Source organism: Lagenorhynchus albirostris, chromosome 6 (genome assembly GCF_949774975.1).
Source record: "Lagenorhynchus albirostris chromosome 6, mLagAlb1.1, whole genome shotgun sequence".
Lineage (NCBI taxonomy): Eukaryota > Metazoa > Chordata > Mammalia > Artiodactyla > Delphinidae > Lagenorhynchus > Lagenorhynchus albirostris.
In genome coordinates, this window is record NC_083100.1 from 69668418 (window position 1) to 69687780 (window position 19363).

Consider the following 19363-nt stretch of genomic DNA (forward strand, 5'->3'; position numbering starts at 1 on the left):
ATGGTACATTAGTTTCCATTCTACTTCTACTGAATAGGTAAAGTCATTATCAAATACAGTCACTTCACTTTGGTTCCTTAAATGGGCAGGTTAATTTGCAATTCATATGTCTAGTCTTTCATCATTAATTCATACGAAAAATATTGAGCATCAATTATATACCAGGCATCAGGCTGAGAAAACAAAGTATGGGCTGTGTCCACAGCAGAGCTTGGACAGACTAGACTAGAGCTTGGACAGAGAATGGCTTGGTTGTGACTAGAAACCACTTCCTGACAATACCCAAGAAGCCTTTCTGCTAATATCTCCTGAAGAAAAACTCTTCTTAAACCCTCAGTTTCCAATTGCCCTGTTTTGTCTCAATGGCTGACTTTTACTGGGAAAAATAATATCATAGAACCTAAACTTCCATATATACTCATTTTTATCTTAATATATTACTACTGCATCTTGTTCTCATCTGTTTCAGTTTCAGCACTGGAAAAATTTGGCCTCTCCTTAAAGTGATAGTTTTTGTGTTTTCTATCTCCTCTATGATCCTCCTGTGCTATCACTGGCCTCCATAGGCTTTCTTGAACCAGGCAGGAAATGTAAATGAGGAAAAATGGGTGCAAGGGACATGTGGAGGTGTGGGGACCTGAAGACTGCTCCCTAGCGGAGGGTGATTAGCTAAGAGTTCTCTGAGGAGACAAACTGAAGAATGGAGAAGAACCGAGTTACCCTCTTTCTCCATCCCCCATAGGAAATTCACAGTGTAAAGCCTCAGAGGCAGCAAATGGCACTTTACCGTTCCAACTCTTAATGACTACTTCATGAGAGGTGCTGTAATAAAATGCTTAAGGGTATAAGTTCTGGAGACAGGTGGCCTGGAATCAAATGCTGGCTCAACCAATGATCTTGGGCCAATCATTTAACTTCTTGTGCCTCTGTTTCCCTGTCTGAAAAATGGTGATGATAACAGGAGACATCTTGCTGGGTTGTTGTGAGAATTAAATAATTTGCAAATGATTTTGCACATCATTTAGAACAATGTCTGATATATTAGTAAGTACCCAGTAAATGTTAGGGGCTATTATATTCTAGCAGTTGAACAATACATTTTTCTTTTGTACTCACTTGTTTCAAGGATCCTCAATAAAAATATATAAATGTTTCTTAAGGGCAGGTAAACTTGTCATACAATTTCTCAGTATATCTCAGTTTTTAGTGCAATCATTGACATACAATAAGCAATCAGAAAGTTACAGATTGACTTTTTTAAAAGGAAATATGCATTATTGAAACTTTTTAGAATCAAACAGGTATAATTTTAAAATAAATATAGCTGCTAAATTTAGTATTATGAACACGAGCAAAAATTACCAATTATTCTAGAGGAATAATTTTGGCTTTTCTTACAGGCAGTTTTACCAAGCTGCAAGCAGTTTCCAGCTAATCTGAAAGCTATTAGAGCCTGGAGGGTGAAACATACCGAGTATCTGACATGTATTTGTCATGGCAGTGTTTTCTTTCTGCTATTTTATTTTGTTGTTTTATTAAGAAAAACACCCTTAAAATCGGTTGTACTTCCTTCCCTTTCTGCTTATCCCTGACAAATTATAAAAGTGTAGGAGATGACAGCAGGGAGAAAATGAGAGATACCACATAAGGACCTTTTCCTCCTGCATTGTCACCAATTCCGTGGCACCCCTCCTTGGGTCAGCTGAGCTGGGGCAATGCTCCAGTTCACCCAAATGCCTAAACTCAATTTCCCTTGTGAATATGACTCTAGAAACCTTTTTTTGCTAGTAACTCAGGAGAGGTTTTCATTATTAAGAGATGGAGGGTGGGAAGAGAAACACCCTGGTGTCAGCATGACCAAAAAGGTGTAACTAGCTTCTCTAGGGCCATACTCTGGTCCCCTGGTCCTTTTGCAGAACATTTTGGAAAATGTAGTTGCATAGAACTCAAATTTTAGTCCCATTAAAGGACCACATCTTAACCAGTCAGAGGAGTGTCTTGTCCTAGGAACTCTGGAGTGTGAAGAATATAGAACAGCGAAGGACCTGACCCTTAAGCCTCCATCGCCGAGGCAATACAATGTGAATGGTGCCCCCTGGGCAGTTTTGCAAAGTTGTGGTACTGCTAAGAGAGAATGGAAGAGGTGCTAGTAGCTGAGAGGTAAACATTAGAGGAGGGCAAAGGACACGGGGCCTTGAGAGTCAGGCTTGTGCGTTTAGCACACCCTGGACTCTCCCAGGGTCCATGCTCCCTATGGCTTAATAATATGAGGAAGGCCTTCATGAGAGTGATTTCCTACAGCTCTTGTCTTAGTGTTTTAAAAATATGACACAAATGTAAACAGTGGGATTCTAGATTGCAGGAAGGAGACAAAATAATGCTTTCCGAGGGAATAATTTCCTTTTTAAACTTAGAAAGCAAGCTTTGTAAAGTCCAAGTAGATAATAAAAACAAAAATACAATTTCCCCCTGATTATGTTATACAACAATGGGAGCATCTTAATTTAATGTGAATCAAAGGAAATAAAGCAGTTCTGGCACTTCCACTAATTAGTCATTATCCTTCTTCTTGCCTTTCATTTAAAATGTCTTTAAAAACATGGTCTTTGTAACCATATTATTAGCTGATAGGCATGCCAGCCAAAGGGAAGTATCCCTTTGTCAGAGAGAGAACTGTGCACCTTCTAACATATTTCTGTAGATTTTTTTTCTGAAATAAAGACAGAACCAGAGCTTCTATTCTCACATTCATCCATGAATCACGGGAAATGGACATATGGGAGGAAAAGGGAGCATAGCAACAGGTGATGCTGCACCAGACCCCACTAAAACCAACATGCAGCAAGACAAGAGGCCAGCCAAGAGGACCATCTGATACCCAGATGCCACTGCTGAAAAAATTCGTCTCAAAGCTTGGCAGCAACTTCCTGCATCTGTCAAGTTAACCACATAAAAGACTATAGATTGACATGAAGAACCAGGCTGACAAAGAGGGCAAAAAAGAACATATCAAATGCCATAATCATCAAGAGAATGTAGTGCCAAATGAATGTTGCAAATGCATCCATTTACTCAAGTGATCTGGAATTGTATTGCTGTTTATTAAAAATGATGTCAAAAGAAGGCTGAACTGTCTACAGAAACATGTAGAAAAGCCCACGGTTGTATCTTAACAGAAACTTTCTTTTCTGAAAGATAATATCTAACTATCCACTTTTAGAGAATGTACTTTTTTTTAAAAAAAGTGGATATTTTTAATGCTTTTCAAAGGGATTCAGTTAACCAATGCTTATTCCACTTCTCTAGGGAAGAAACAAACAAATGAGAAATGCTAGAGAGAGTATGAATTGACGTCTATGTACAATATAGATGAAATCTGCATTCTCAAGTGTTTACATTTGCAACTTCTGATACGTTTGAGTGACCCAAAGGATCATGAGGTGCAGTGAGTTAGAGTTTTGCTAATCTTGAAATTCTTCATTCTGAGGGAGAAGTTAGTCACTTAGCCTGTGAGTTGGGGCTAGACTCTTCATCTCAACACAGCTTTATTACGTATACAGTAACACTCACAAAACGATAAAGAGATTTTTACTAGCAGGAAAAAAATCCTCTAAAAGAAAACCAACTACTGGATTTGGTAATGGAAGTGAAGAAAAAGTGAAAAGATCTAAAATATAAGTTTGGGAGAGATAAAGAATGAAATGATGAATTTCTAGGTGACTCGGATATGTGATGTAGACTTAGATACATGATGTGGCCTCTACCAGGTGCTTGATACAGAAGCTAGAAATCATCATTCATTAAACTATCTCAGGGAATGCTCCAACCAAGGCAAAAATGGGTTTTCAAGGGAGAAAAAAAAAATAAGTAAAAGCTGAAAATGTGGTTAACTTGTGGTCTGGGGATATATTCAAGAAACATGTGTCTTTTTGTGACAATGTGGTTCAAGTTAAAGCCAGAGACTGTGCAAACACTTCAGGGAAGCAACAGGCGGGAGAGCGGCTATGGAACAAATCATTACTCTGAGTAAAGAACATTCTGAGAAAGTGATTTTTTGCTGTTATTAACAGGAAAATCAGTAGCAGCAGACCACACTGTAGCGAAGCTTAGAGAAGACAAGGGTTAAAGGCCAAAAAAAAAAAAAAAAGTGTTCGGTGTAGATAAAATATGTCTTCACTGGAAGGAACTTACTTTGCAAATATCCATATCCAAGGAGGAGAATGGGGTGTTCAGACTCATAGTGGCCAAGAAAAGTCTAACTCTTCTGCTTGCGGCAATGTAGCAAATTTATGATTAAGCCAGATTTGCTGTTTACTAAATCCAGGCTATTAAGGGGTAAAATATGAATCTTTTGATTACATAGTCATTTGTACAATAAAAAGTAATGTACAAATAATGTAATATAGTTTAATAATATAGTCTCAAGTTTGTCTCAGTGACAAAAATAGTAAATGCTTTAGTTTTACATTTAATTTTATAAATGCAGATACTTGAAAGGACCACTTAAAGAATGCTTTATTATATTTTAGCTATTCTATACGACATGTAAAGGGGAGGTAAATATGGTATATTTGTTGATCTGGAGCTTTGGAAAGTCTGTGAATGTCAAGGGCCTACCATGGGCTCATGAAGAACAAGGAGCAAGCAATATGTGATTTATAAGGTGGAGAGATCTGGAAACAGCAAGCATACAGGACAGCCAAAAAGGTAACATCACCTTGGGCAATTCTTCATTTACTTCCACATTCTGTTTTAATGATTCCACTAATATTTAGAAAAAAATTTTACAAGGAAAATTTCTCAGTTAAATCAGTGATATTTCTGTCTAATTATAAAAGCCAAAAAAAAAAAAAAACAACTTCCTTTGAAAGGGAAACAATGACTACATAGCTTACTTTCTTTCTAAAACAGGAGTCTTTTAGTTCATTTTAAAACATGTGCCATACAAGGAAATATATATACTGCCATTAAAAATGATAATGCAGATTTATATTTATATTGTTGGCATCGGATAATTACCATTATAATGCTCTTATGTAAAAACAACAAGCAACATATGTAGTATGAAAATACAAATTTTGGTGTATGATTAAAACAGAAATGGGAAAAATAGAGATGTTTTCAGTTTTAAAAAATAAACTGGTGTCTAGGAAAAATGTTTTCCTACTCCTTAGAGAGTAGCAGACTAACAGCATTCAACATTAAGTTCTTAACACCGGTTTTATAGATCTACTTAATCAACTACATAACTTTAATAATTAAGTTGTGGTGTATTTGCTTTTGCAGAAGGCTGATATTTTAAAAGCAAATAATATTTTTGAATGATTGATATTAAATAAGTTGACTACTAATTTGGAAATCTGAATTTCTTGTTTTGAGAGCTGTAAATGATTTAAAGTTTCTAATATTGAATAATGTAGTTCAGCAGTATTTTGGAGCCAGCTCATACAGACTTAAAAGAACCAATTGTTTAATTTTCAAATATTTTCCTGCCAATTTTTTGATGTCACTCTTTTAGCTTGAAATGGGCCACGATGGGAGTACTGACATCATGAAAATCGGCAAACATTATAAATCAGGGTATTTCTTTTTATACACAGAGGACTGGTTGTTAAACATGTACCAGCACATCACTGGTCTAGTTCCTAAGACTTCATGTGATATTTTGGTAGAATACATCATTAATAATCAAAAAATTTTTTGACCAAAACAAGAAGTGAATATGAACTCATTTTAGAAAAGGTTTTTGAGCACGCTTAAGTTGCTTTCTACAAAGAGAATAAAGAATACTCTTTATTTTAAGAGAGACACACACTCTCCCCAATATAATAGACAAAATTCCTTTTCAGTAAGATTTATTACAAATAACTGTGCTTTCTTATACTTATGTCATTACTACTTCCCATCAAATACTTCAAGCAATCTGATTTTTAAATCTTTCTAACAACATACTTAAAAATTCTATAAAGTATGATTTCTGTTGCTCTGACAATGAAACTTTTCCTAGAGTTTAAAGAGTATGTGAAGATAGCTGGCAATTATCCCATGATACCAGAAAAAACAAAATTGTGCCTGTTCTGTTTTTGTAAGGTTTGATTCAGAGTACTTTTAACCATTCAATGATTTTTTTGATTTTATTTAACATATTCCTATAAATGATAGTGCTCACATTACACATCTCAGACAAACTGCACACCAGTGGACAGCTAATTTTTCACAGTTGCCAAATGGCAGGGTCAGAATATAATAAATAAGATACATTCATATTTATTCTTTTTGTAAAAGAAAGTCATTAGAATCTGCACTAAAATTCAACAAAGATGTCACAAACTATAACATTTATGACTGGTTTTAATGTCATAGACATTATAGATGGAGGAACGACTAAAGAAAATGAGAATTATTTGAAGATGTAATTTGTTCCAAAATGAATGCAATCTAATAGATATACTTAAGGTCAAATAGAGAAATAGAAGAACCCCAGATGTAAGACAAATTGGTAAAGCTACACTTCACCAAAATAGATTATTTCATTACAGTGAGCTAAACATGGTAAAGAAAGCTAGAACTTTGGCAATGTTTTTAAATTTTAAGTCCTGGAGGTAGGGTTCCAGAGTTCAGAGCTCAGCCAAGTGCTATAATTAAATTAATTAATTAATAATTAATGAATGAATTTTAAACTTATCGTAAGACAAAGTACCATGAATATAGAAAATAAAATTATGAATCTGAAAATATTTTAATATTTCACTATGCAAATGACTATAGAATACAAAATATAATAAACATCAGTATAAAGTATAATTGACATCTGTTGAATCACAATGATTTACATTAAAATGGAGGTTAAAATATACCTTTAGCTTATGCTCTTTTCTGTTGATGATGACGGCTGTAATCTGTTGGTCCATAAAAATTAGAATAGTACAAAGTAAAGCTGGAATAATAGCAGCTATTACTGTCCACCATGGATTTGGGCCTAAAGGTGTAATAAACCAGCCACGATCATCTCTTGTGGGCTGTGAAAAATTAAAGAATGCACAGTTATTAACTGGATTAATGAATACCTAATCAAATTGTCTTACAGATAATACCAGGAAAACCCTAGTTATAAACTGATATGCCAAGTGAATTATATATTTAATAATAATAATATTCACAAAGCATTTATAAGGTACCAGACACTATTCTAAGTGCTTTAAATATTTCAACTCATTTTTTTCTTCACAACAGTCTAAAGAAGATACAGATAAGGAAACTGAGACATAGAGAGGTTCAGTAAATTTTTCAAGGTCCCAAAGCTAGTAAGTGGTGGAGATAGGATTTCAGCTCTGACAAACTGACTCACAAATTTGTGTTCTCAATCAATACCTATATTAAATAAAATCATATTAATATTTATCATTTATGATTGGCAAATTTATTTACATTTACAAATATCACATTGACCACTGTGTATAACTCTTATTTTAGATGTGTATCCAGGTCACTATGTAAAAATGTCAAAAAGACGTTTGATCACATCATGGGCTCAGGGAAAGGTTAAAACATGGCTGGTGCCTGAGATGAGTCCCAAAGGAAATCATTTTGACAATTCTTTGAGGAAGTCCCTAGCTATTTTTTTTTTTTTTTTTTTTTTTTTTTTTGCAGTACGCGGGCCTCTCACTGCTGTGGCCTCTCCCGCCGCGGAGCACAGGCTCCAGACGCGCAGGCCCAGCGGCCATGGCCCAGGGGCCCAGCCGCTCCGCGGCACGTGGGATCCTCCTGGACCGGGCACGAACCCGCGTCCCCTGCATCGGCAGGCGGACCCTCAACCACTGCGCCACCAGGGAAGCCCCCTCGCTCTTTTTGATAGGTGAGGAAACAGGTTCAGAGAGGTAAAGTAACTGGCCCAAGGTTGCATAGTTAGTAACATGGTCTGAACTCTATTCCAGACCTAGTTTTATCTGTTTTCAAGCCCTATCCACTGTGCGTTACCCTTACTTTCAAAATGCTTCCTTATCTTTTAAGAATATAGATATTCCCACTGGAATAATTGACAGAAAATTTTTTCAAGCTGCCTCTAGGTTTCCATTTCTGTGATTTCTATTTTTTTAATATTAGGCCAAAATTTTAGTCATGCTGTGGGCATTTTATTTACTGTTATATTAATCTATATTCTTTATATTTTCATGAAAATCCCAAGTACTAGGGTTATAGCCATCATCTGAATAAAAATTAGACCTACAGAGATGGAGAGATGATAGTAAATCCTATGATAACTTCACCTTGAAAACACTTGGTACTTGTAGTTTTGGAGATGGGATCCCAATGGCATAGTCAATTAAAACCATACACAGAATCGTAAGAAAGACAGCAAAGTCGCTCACTATGGATCGCACCTAAACATAATGAAAACACTTGTCACTGAAGGAACTATAAATAGTGAAGAATACTCAGGAACATAATCTAGAATCACACTTTATAAACACTTTATGACATAATATCATAATATTATATTTTACGCATACTATAATATTACTACTAACTCTTGTCATATTTATATTTATGTATCTCTGTCATTAGGATGAATACACACTCAACATTTTAAAAATGAGGCATTATGGAATAGCTACAATGGTGATTGTGCTGTTTTCATTTAAAGTCTAAGTTTATTATGGGAATCTTGCATGATACAATATCACTACATCAGCAGTGCTGATAAAAATCTAAGTTTATTATGAATTCCAGTATGTGAATATTTATTTCACAGAATAAGGTTGCATGGCTAGAATTTTGCTATATTTTAGTACTCTTTCTCACGTAGGTAACATTTTAATATCATAAACCTGAAATACCATAAAATAAAATTATCTATTTTTATTGAAGAAGCATAATATTTTAGTTAGTTTATCTGAGCTACAAGTATGGCAGCAGGTAATTTGCACAACAGAGTAGGCAAATTTAAAAGTTATTCTATGTAAGCCAGTTTTTAAAGCCATTTCTCTTTTATAAAGCCTTCATTGAGAAAAAGTCTTAAACAATAATCAACAAGATCTGCCTTTTATTAGGCTGCCTTTATGACGCACACACAAACACATACAAAATGCAGGAGTTTGATACAAAAAAAATAATTCTATATTAATCAAATTAAGCTTTGGGGGGAAAAAATTGAATCTTCCACATTACAGAAGGAAGAGGTAAGAAAAACAGAAGTTTCTCTCAAACAGCAGTTCTTAAAACATTTTCCCAGAGTAGAATTCTCATCACAATTTTTAGCTCATCCCTAAAAAGCTTGTTTTCTTGTTTCTTTTCTTTCTTTTTCTTTTCTCCTTCCTTCCTTCCTCCTTCCCTCCCTCCCTCCCTTCCTTCCTTCTTTTTTGGCTGAGTCAGACCTTATAGGTGTTACTTTGCAGTGTTAAATATTGAACTAAGCTGTTTCTCTGTTTACTTTCCTTTCCAAATATGCAGATGCAAACGTGGTGGGTTAGGCGGAGGGACTGACACTTTAAAAATGAAAAAGAGGATAGTGTTCCAATGAGTCTTGCAGGGGCTTTCCCAATTACAGAATGTAACAGTGGCTCCTATGAGGTGTCTGTCAGGCTGGAATAGTTCCCACTGTTCACTGGGCAAGAAAGTGACAATCAGTAATGCAGTGTGTGCTTTTGAGTTCCAAAAATGAAAGTGGGAAAGTGGGAGTTTATCTCTGGGATTTGAAGTTAGGAGATAAGCCTGAAGGGAATGTGTACTCCTAGCACTGTATCACAAAATGCTTTCTCTTACCTTCCTCACCATGCCCACTCCTAAACTGGCAGCTCAATCACACAAAAACCTTTTCGTGGCTCCTTTAACGACAGCAATAGCTCTTTCTTTTGTCCTAAAACACACATGACTCCATAACATGCTTTATATTGGTTCACGTTTTGATCAGAAAAATTGTAGTCTAAGTACCTTGGTTGGAAAATAGCGGCTAGTCTTGAACTGCTTCAGTGTGGCTGACAGAGTAACTGTGGAAAAGAACAGGATCACTGACCAAAATAGAACATCTGGAACATATGGGTGCTCGTGGCCACAAGCTCGTCCAACATACTCTCCATGCAATGATTTGCATTCCTGCCAGAGGAAGTAAAACAAATGGAGCTATTAAGCAAAAAAGGTGGACACGTTTCTTTCAGAAAACTAACATCTTAAGATCGCTTGCAGTTGAGTTGCTGAAGTTGTTCAGTTACGGCTCCTAGTTGCATAGGTAGTGAGCAATATGAACCACTTCTAAAATTCTTGCCTTTTCAAATTAAGTTTAAATCTATGAAACTAACTGATTTATCAATCACCATCTTAATGAATTTTCACATCAACCCTATAAAATAGGTAGTTGTTATTATTTCTATTTCATGTCTGAGGAAACTGAGGTGTAGAGAAGTTAAGTAATTGGCTATGGGCTCACCGCTGCTGGGCGGCAGCAGAGTTGTGATACAAACATGATATTTCTTTGGTGGGAATATTATTAAAGAAGAACAATGATTTTGTAGAATTATCTAGTCCAAAAGCTCCCAAGAAAGGTGAGAAAAGCAACAAAAAAACTATGATACATTATTACTGGAGTGAAACTGAAAGTCAAAGATGGGGCTCAAATTTAAATTATAGAACAAAAGAGAAAAAGTTAGTATAGAAGCAATGCAAAGTTCATATTTACTATGACTTCTTCATGGTCTTTTTTTTTTCCTGGTATATAGTTTATAAGCCTCTGAAGGATCATTTCTAATTGCTGCCTTAGCCATGAGGTGGCAGCAAAGTCAAAAAAATTTCCTTTCTTGGAGGAAAAAAACTGAGCATTTTAAACATTAATATTTTGAAATTAAAACTTTTTAAAAACGTTTTGCTTTTTACTATTTTAATTTAAAGATTAGAACACTAAATTTTAATTTTTCATTTCAAAACAGAGAAAAGAATGGTTTAAGTGATCCAGTGACCTTGTTAGTACTTGAGATATCTGGACCTGAACAGAAACTGAATTGTGCCATATACTTAAAGATCTTAGAGAAAAATATGGACTGACGGACTGATCACCAACAGAGACTGTCCAATGAACAAAGTTTCAGGCCCTGGAGTCCTTGTATAGCAGAAAACAAATACCTTCAAAATATTCTAGACTAAATCACAGATTGTTACATGGTTATCCAAAAACAAACTAGTAAAATCTACTTGGGGCAGCTACCCCTAAGGCTAGGATTCTTGAGAAATATTGTTTGTATACTTTATAATTATCTAAAACAATTCCATTCCCTTTTCTAATCTAACTGCAAATGCTACATTCTTTGCTAGCTAAAGTTGAATTCCAATTATCTATTTTAATACAGAGCACAATGACTTGGCTAATTGAAAAACCAAAGAAAAATCCCCCAGGCCTTAATTATAGCTTTAATTTTCCTTCTCTCAAAACTCTGTTAAAATAGATAAAGTAGCAAAAATGAATCCTTGAATTTTTTAGTCCGGTCTCTTGTCCCTTGTCCAGAGATACTAGTATAGCAATTACTAAGCAAAGTAATGGTTAAGAAGAATGGATAAATACAAAGAGGAGCTAGAAGCTCTGTTGTAAACACATTATCTAAATATTTGTGATCAGTCTTTTGTGCAGATATAAAAGTCCTCCAAGTCTTGGACTTGGCTGGGTCTTGTTCTCAAATCTTAGGAACATAGATACCATTTAAAGGATCATTTAACTGTCTTATAATCTATAATACATTGCCAATAGCTTGCCTAGTTACTTTAATTCAAAGCAAATTCGAAAAGCATATTTATTTTTTCTTCCTTTTAGGGGGACAGTATGCTATTTAAAAAGGAAAAATTGTGAACTACTAAATTCTACATTTATTTTCTGGTTTATACTAACTGTACCTTTAACACACACACGCGCACACACACACACACACACACACACACACACACACACACAAAACAAGTACTGAGATTTGGAAGAGAAAACTAAATCCAAATCCTGTTCTCTTATTTTGAGTCTCACATATGGTTTCACTTACAAAAATGAAAAACTGCTTGTTGACAAACTCATTTCTACTAATTATTCTTCAACACGTTCTAAGTTTCAGCAGTGTTATAAGTTGGTAAAAATTAAGTTTGATAAAATAAGAAATTAAAGTTGGCATTAGTGTCCTGCCCCTTACTTATATATAAGCTAAATATGTAATTCTGGCACTAAAACGATTCTTAACCAATTGCTAGTTAATTGCTTGTGAATATTTTAAACCTCGCCTAGGAATTCCTTTATAATGACAGATTTTGAGATACTGCTAAAAATATATATAAACATAGAAACCTAAGTGTTCTAGCTTGCTATAAAACACTTGAATTAGGCATTATTCACAATAGCCAAGATATGGAAATAACCTAGATGTCTGTCAATGGATGAATGGATTAAGAAAATGTAGTATAAATATATAACAGAATATCATTCCCTTAAAAAGGAAGGAAATCCTGCCATTGCAACAACATGGATGAATCTGGAGGACATTATGCTGACTGATATAAGCCAGACACAGAAAGACAAACACTATATGATTTAACTTACATGTGGAATCTAAAAATGTCAAACTCAGAAGCAGAGAGTAGAATGATGGTTACTAATGGCTGGGGACAGGGGAAACATGGGGAAATATTGGCCGAAGGGTACAAAGTTTCAGTTATGCAGGATAAATTATGAAGATCTAATGTATAACATGGTGACTATGGTTAATAATATTGCATTAAATAATTGAAATTTGCTGAGAGAGTAAATCTTAATTGTTTTCACCAAAAAAAAAAAAAGGTAACTATTTGAGGTGATGGATAGGTTAATTAGCTTGATTGTGGTAATCACTCACGTCATATACATATACCGAAACATCATATTGTATACCTTAAATATACAAAATTTTTATTTGTCAATTATACCTCAATAAAGCTGGAAAACAAAATCAACCAAAACAAGATATTTACATTAAATAGTAAATTTGTGATTTGAGACTATTTTTCAAAACGATCATTAAATATTTATTGAACACTTATTATGCATACAGCTGTTTGGGAGAATCAAAGAAAGCTAAAGTTCTTTGCCCTTGCAGAGTTAGCAAGGTATAAATTACAATTGATGAGATATGTAACAATTCAATTAAAAATCATCACATGAATAATATACAAAGTAGATATCACATGACTATTTTTACAAAACTAGTTATAATAGCCATTAGCACAGTGCTTTATTAATACAATGTTTTTGATGATACTAATGGTTATGCTGAGGAAAGAAATCCCAGAATAACATTTAAGACAAAACAATCTTATGGCCCTCATTGACTTAAAAATTGTAAGATTTTTTCATTACGTAGCATTCCCTTTGGTGATAAATGCTATTTCTGGTCAAGATTAGCAATTGCCTATTGCAAAAACTGCTTTTAACTAATGAAAAATAATATGAAAATTTCTGCCAGAATGTTAACTCCTAGTACAGAACTTCAAGAAAAAAACCACAGTGCTAGATTTGCTTTGATTGCAAAATATTTTTCACTGTACTCTGCTTGACCCTAAAACTTCTAATATTTAAAATTAACTCATGGCTAGCTAGATCAATTGTGCTATGAGTCTCTTTGAAAGTTATGATTCAGGGTTTGCTACTACATGGAATGAATATTATTATTTAATATTAAATTGTTCAAGACGATAAAACACAGAGTAAATTATCATGTTAAATAATTTAGAGATGAGATTATTGGGTTACTGTATTGTAGGGGACACCAAGATGAGGGACAAAAGCAAGGGACTCAAGACATAATATCTTTATAGTTTACAAAAGGGAAATATAAATGGAAGATGCACTGCTGAATGGACCAACCACAATCCCATGTCTAAATTCTGAATAACTGTAGCATTCTTTCTTGTTCAGCTCATCATTTCTTTTACTGATCGATTTAAATGGCTCTCTGAAAGGAAACAGTTTGGTAATGTTATTTTTTCTAAGAAAAATAGGACAGAATAAATGTTAACCATAACAGAAGAAAACAACAGAAGTAAGTGAAGGCTTATTTTAGAGCAAACGACTAGCATAAGAGGAAAAGTAGTAAAATGTAGGTCAAGATAGAATTTTAAACAGAAGGTAAGTAATTTGATTTTGATTCTGAAAGAAAATATTTAATGAGGAAAATTGATAAAATAGGCAATAGGTCAAGTGCTCTTACAAGAATCATGTTTAGAGTTTTATAACATTTGTACAACAAAAAAGATTTCTATGTGTCACTAACTGGTTCACTTACTAAATGATACGTTTTTCATAAAATGAACTAGAATTTATATAGTTTTATGCCCCTGGTTATAATGGGATTTGAGCTTATATGGGTAGATAAAGTGGCAGAAGCTTTGGATTGTAATGTTTGTGACTGGGAAGAATAGAGAAGAAACTAGAATGACTCAGATATTAATACTTATTAAAACCAGAACACTTTCGATTTTTCCAATTATGAGATTTGATTGACCAGAAGTAAAGGATGCAAATGTAGATGGAAAAGGAGGTGCACAATACGGCAAGAGATTAAGAAGAACTGAGAAATTCAGCTATGAGGGGGGAAAAAAGATACCACAGAAAAAGGGGAAAGCCAAAAATATTTTTAAAGGTATAAGATTTAACTTTGATAGGTGAAAAATATGTTGCCATTCTATTTCTTGAATGGAGGATAAAGAGAAAATGGAAGTAAGAAAATCTTCCTGAGGGAGGTGCCAGAATTTTATTAAGAAAAGTGACTTTTGTTTTTCCAAAAAGTTCAATATTTACACTAAAATATTAACAAACATCCCCTCCCCCTTAACATATTCTGAACAGCTGGAGCAGTATTACAGAGTAAAGTAAAAGCATTCTGGGTTCTTTACACAGAAGGCTGACTTAGTTCTGCCATACGGTTTCATTTAGGTCAACACTACTCTTATTTAATGTGCTTTCAGTTAATCTAGTCACATTATGCCATATATGTATGCTTTCAGAGTAACTCAGGCCTAATAACTACTGGAAAAACTTAATAATGAAAGAAAACCCCAGTAAACTTATGCATACTTGAAATGAATGAAATCAAAACCATCACTTTTATAATAGTATTTGTTTAAAACACTTAACTTAGTGGCAATAATTCATTCAAAAAGTCAATAAAAGCCCTTATAGTAATAAGATTCAAGGTATGACCTATTTTTCTTTTTTAAAAATTAATTAATTAATTTATGGCTGTGTTGGGTCTTTGTTGCTGCATGCGGGCTTTCTCTAGTTGCAGCGAGCAGGTTGTGGTGTGAGGGCTTTTCATTGCAGTGGCTTCTCTTGTTGTAGAGCATGGACTCTATGCACACGGGCTCAGTAGTTGTGGCTTGTGAGCTCTAGAGCGCAGGCTCAGTAATTGTAGCACATGGGCTTAGTTGTTCCGTGGAATGTGGCATCTTCCCGGACCAGTGCTCAAACCCATGTCCCCTGCATTGGCAGGCGGAGTCTTAACCACTGTGCCACCAGGGAAGTCCATGACTTATTTTTCAATGTTTCACTTACCGACACAGTTAGGTTCTCCCAAATTATGTCAGAGGCAGAAATATTGGACTCCCTCCATTCCTTCAAAGTATCATTGCTAGGATTATGTGGTTCCACACAGTTACACCTGCAAAGGCAAAACAGTGTCTTTTGTGAAGTATCTTTTTGTCACCATACTTAAAACAAATGTGTGATGGGTCCTTCTTCCCCAGTCACAGCCTTCCTCCATCTGAGAGATAAGTAGGTAGGTCATCCTAAACTCCAAAACACACTATTTTCAGACAGAGGACAGATACATTGCTAGGATTAGATCACTTCTAATGTTTCCTGGAATGAGAGGTCATTCCCTCTCTGTCCCCATCAGAGGAAATTTTTTAAAGGGTAGGTTAGAACACAGGGCTTTTGAGGCCTTTTAAACCAAGATGCTTTCTAGACCTTACAACAACCATTTGCCTCTAAATTATAAGTCAAGTGGGAAAAAATTATAAACATTCAAATGTATTATTATAATTACTTATTTTTAATTAATACTGTATAACTATATCAATTAAAATTGGAGTTTATAATTCATATTTTAGAGATCATTTAGAATTTTGCAATGTAATTTAAAATTAAAGCTAGGTTGAAGCAAGAACCCTAGGTATCTCAGGATATACTTTCTTTGTGATGAGTGATAATTCTATTAAAAATCAAACAATCAGTATGCAAAAGATTTTTGAGTAGCTACTACATATAAAGTAACATGATGAACGCTGGGTGGGGTAAGAGCAGAGAGAATAGGAAAAAGCTGGGCAAAAAGCTGGGCAAAGTGGTACTGTTATGTAATAAAAAACAGCTTTTGATCTCATGTTCTTTATAACTTTGTAAGTAAATGAGAAGACAAAAGCAAAGATTATCAATAAGTTAATTGTCTTAGATGTTGACTTCAATTTACAAATTGTTTGAAAAATTCATTCATAAGTCTATTATTTGCCCTTCAGAGAGCATTTTCTTATAGAAGCATTTTATAAAAATAGTGGTTGGGCTCTCAGATTAAGCCACATATATACTACATAACCTGTATATTAGTTGGATTGCTGTTTTAGTGATATTAATTTAACTGTAGAACCCAACTGCCATTATTTCTGTAGGCAAATATATTACAGTCTCTACTTGATAAATTCCTCTGCCTAAGCAACAGTCTCTCTTCTTTATTTTTTTTTTTTTTTGCGGTACGCGGGCCTCTCACTGTTGTGGCCTCTCCCGTTGCAGAGCACAGGCTCCGTACGCGCAGGCTCAGCGGCTATGGCTCACGGGCCCAGCCGCTCCGCGGCATGTGGGATCCTCCCGGACCGGCACACAAACCCGTGTCCCCTGCATCGGCAGGCGGACTCTCAACCACTGCGACACCAGGGAAGCCCTCTCTTCTGTCTTTTACATCAGGAATTTTAGTCTGTTCTTTTTTTTTACCACCATTCATTCATTTTTCAAAGTGTACTGAGTGTCTATTATTACAAGAAACTCTCCTTGACTTGGGCAATACAGACAGGTATGTTCCTGCTCTCACTAAAAGATGTTAGAGTATTCCCCACCTGGGCTCTCATGGGGCTGTAACATGATATATATTAAGTGACTGGTATACATTTATGCAGTTTTGAAATTGTAGCTGCCATCATCATCATGGTTCTCATCATTATTTTCTGGTTCATTTTTCAGTTTTTCATAAGATGTAACAAAACTGTTAACTTTCAATTAATGTAATACAAAAAAAACACTAGGCTTTTCTCTAACATGCTGACACTCTTTATTTTGCTTCCAGTGCTTTAAAGAGAATTAAATTCTGACCAGCATTAAAACAGTTTTGCTACTATCACTGAGAATCTATCAAAAGAAAGAAAATTCCTGTTTAATTTTGACTCTAGGTCATTAGATCACTAGGCAAATATGGTAAAGATAATATATGAAGAGAGAGAGAATAATTTCATTTAAAAATATCTTAAATTATTAAAAAATAACACTAAAACCATTAAATCACTGAATATTTTCTAAAATTAAAAATCAGGTTTGGCTTCTAGCTTAAGAAAGAGGACTGAACACACATGTTTATTTTCTCATTACCTAGAATTCATTAGCCAAAGAAATAATATAAAAAGAAACATGAGGAGAAATATCAACAAAAGAGAGATGTAAACAAATGGAATATGAAAAGCATATGAAAGCAGGATGTTTGTAAAAGCAGAACAGAAGAGTAGTACTAACAATAATAGTACTTTTATGTTTAATCCTTAAAATAGGTAGTATTAATCACATGAAAATATCAAGGCACGAGTGATGTGGCCAAGGTTACACAGCTAGAAACATCAGAGCCAGAATTTAAACCTAGGCAGTCTGCTCCTAATGACTAACTTAAAAAAATAGAAATATTTACATAGAAACATAAATATATATACATATTTATATATACATATAAAATTTATAAATTTATATAGGATATATACATATCCTTCCAACTGCAGTAAAGGAAGGACCTGGCCTGCCAAGTAGAATCCCAAAAAGGGTCTGAACTAAGAGAAGATGTTGGGATGAAGGAAAGAGTGTTTTCCAACCTAAGAAAGCAGCGAAAGAACTCTCAGAATGACAAATGTATGGTAGAGCCCAAGAGTGAACCAGGGAAGAAGTGAAATCACAAGATGGCTGAATGGAAAGTCCCAGTGCTCCTTCCCCCATAGAAACTTCAATTTAACAACAATATATGGACCAAAATACTGTGACGAGAATTCCAGAATCCAGTTAAGATGTTGCAGTACCTGAGTGCAAAGCTGTGAACAGCCACATTCAAACGGGTAAGAAGAGCAATTTCACTTTAACTGCATCAGCCCCTCCTCTAAGCTGGCACTCAGCAGTGGTAGAGAATACCCTGGCTTACACTTTTTACACTGGGGGTGAAGAGAAAATAGAGGCTGCATCTGACATTCCAGCTCTTCAGAGGGCTACTGAGGGACTGGTATCTGTCTTGTCATAAAATGTCATAAAATGGCAACTGTCTCACCTAACCTGGGATGCTGATGGGGACTCATCATATGGTAGATATCTGGAGGCCTCTGAGAACAAGAGATAGCAGAGAATCTTGCTACTGTAAGTTCTATGGTTTTACAGCAGCAAGATTCTCTGCTATCCCTTGTTCTCAGAGGGAGCAAAAGATTATGAGCCCCTGGAAAAAGAAACCAGCAATACTTATTGAGAAATTGCACACACGAGGCTCAGAGAATTTGCATCCCCTTCCCTCCAAGAAAGGGTTAGAGAGGCCCCCAGAATCTCTAGTCAAGCTGATTAATAAGAGTCTTCTGCACAAAGAGCAAGTTCCTAAAGGCTATGAAAGGTGGCTGTTATTTCAAATGTGCCAATCCTAAAACAAAGTTATGGGACACATGAAGAAACAGGGCAACATGGTCCATACAAAGGAATAAAATAAATCAGAAACTTATCTTAAAGAAATAGAGGTATATAAATTACCTGACAGAATTAAAATAACCATTATAATGATACTCTATGAGATCAAGAAAATGATGCATAAACAAAATGAAAATATCAACAAAAAGAAAATATTTAAAAAGAACAAAATAGAAATTTTGGAGCTAAAGAATACAATAATTTAACTAAAAAATTCAGTAGAGGAGTTCAACATCAGACTCAATTAAGCAGAAGAAAGAATCAGTGAACTTGAGGACGGGTCACTTGAAATTATTCAGTCAGAAGAACAAAATGAAAAAAAGTGAAAAAAGAGTGAAGAAAAAAGAGTGAAGAAAAAAGAAAAAGAGTGAAGAAAGCCTGAGGAACACATGGGATATCATAAGCAAA

General features: G+C 34.8%; 1 protein-coding gene across 2 annotated transcripts in view; it reads right to left on the minus strand.

The window, feature by feature from the left end:
* The window catches only part of SLC4A10 (solute carrier family 4 member 10), a 222406-nt gene that overhangs the window by 24983 nt on the left and 178060 nt on the right, over positions 1-19363 (minus strand). For both annotated transcript variants that reach the window (XM_060151482.1, XM_060151483.1), the window contains 4 exons: positions 15548-15653; positions 9931-10092; positions 8268-8381; positions 6858-7019 (listed from right to left, as the gene is read on the minus strand). In XM_060151482.1, coding sequence (XP_060007465.1) covers positions 6858-7019; positions 8268-8381; positions 9931-10092; positions 15548-15653 — 544 coding nt within the window. The remainder of the gene's footprint in view (positions 1-6857; positions 7020-8267; positions 8382-9930; positions 10093-15547; positions 15654-19363) is intronic.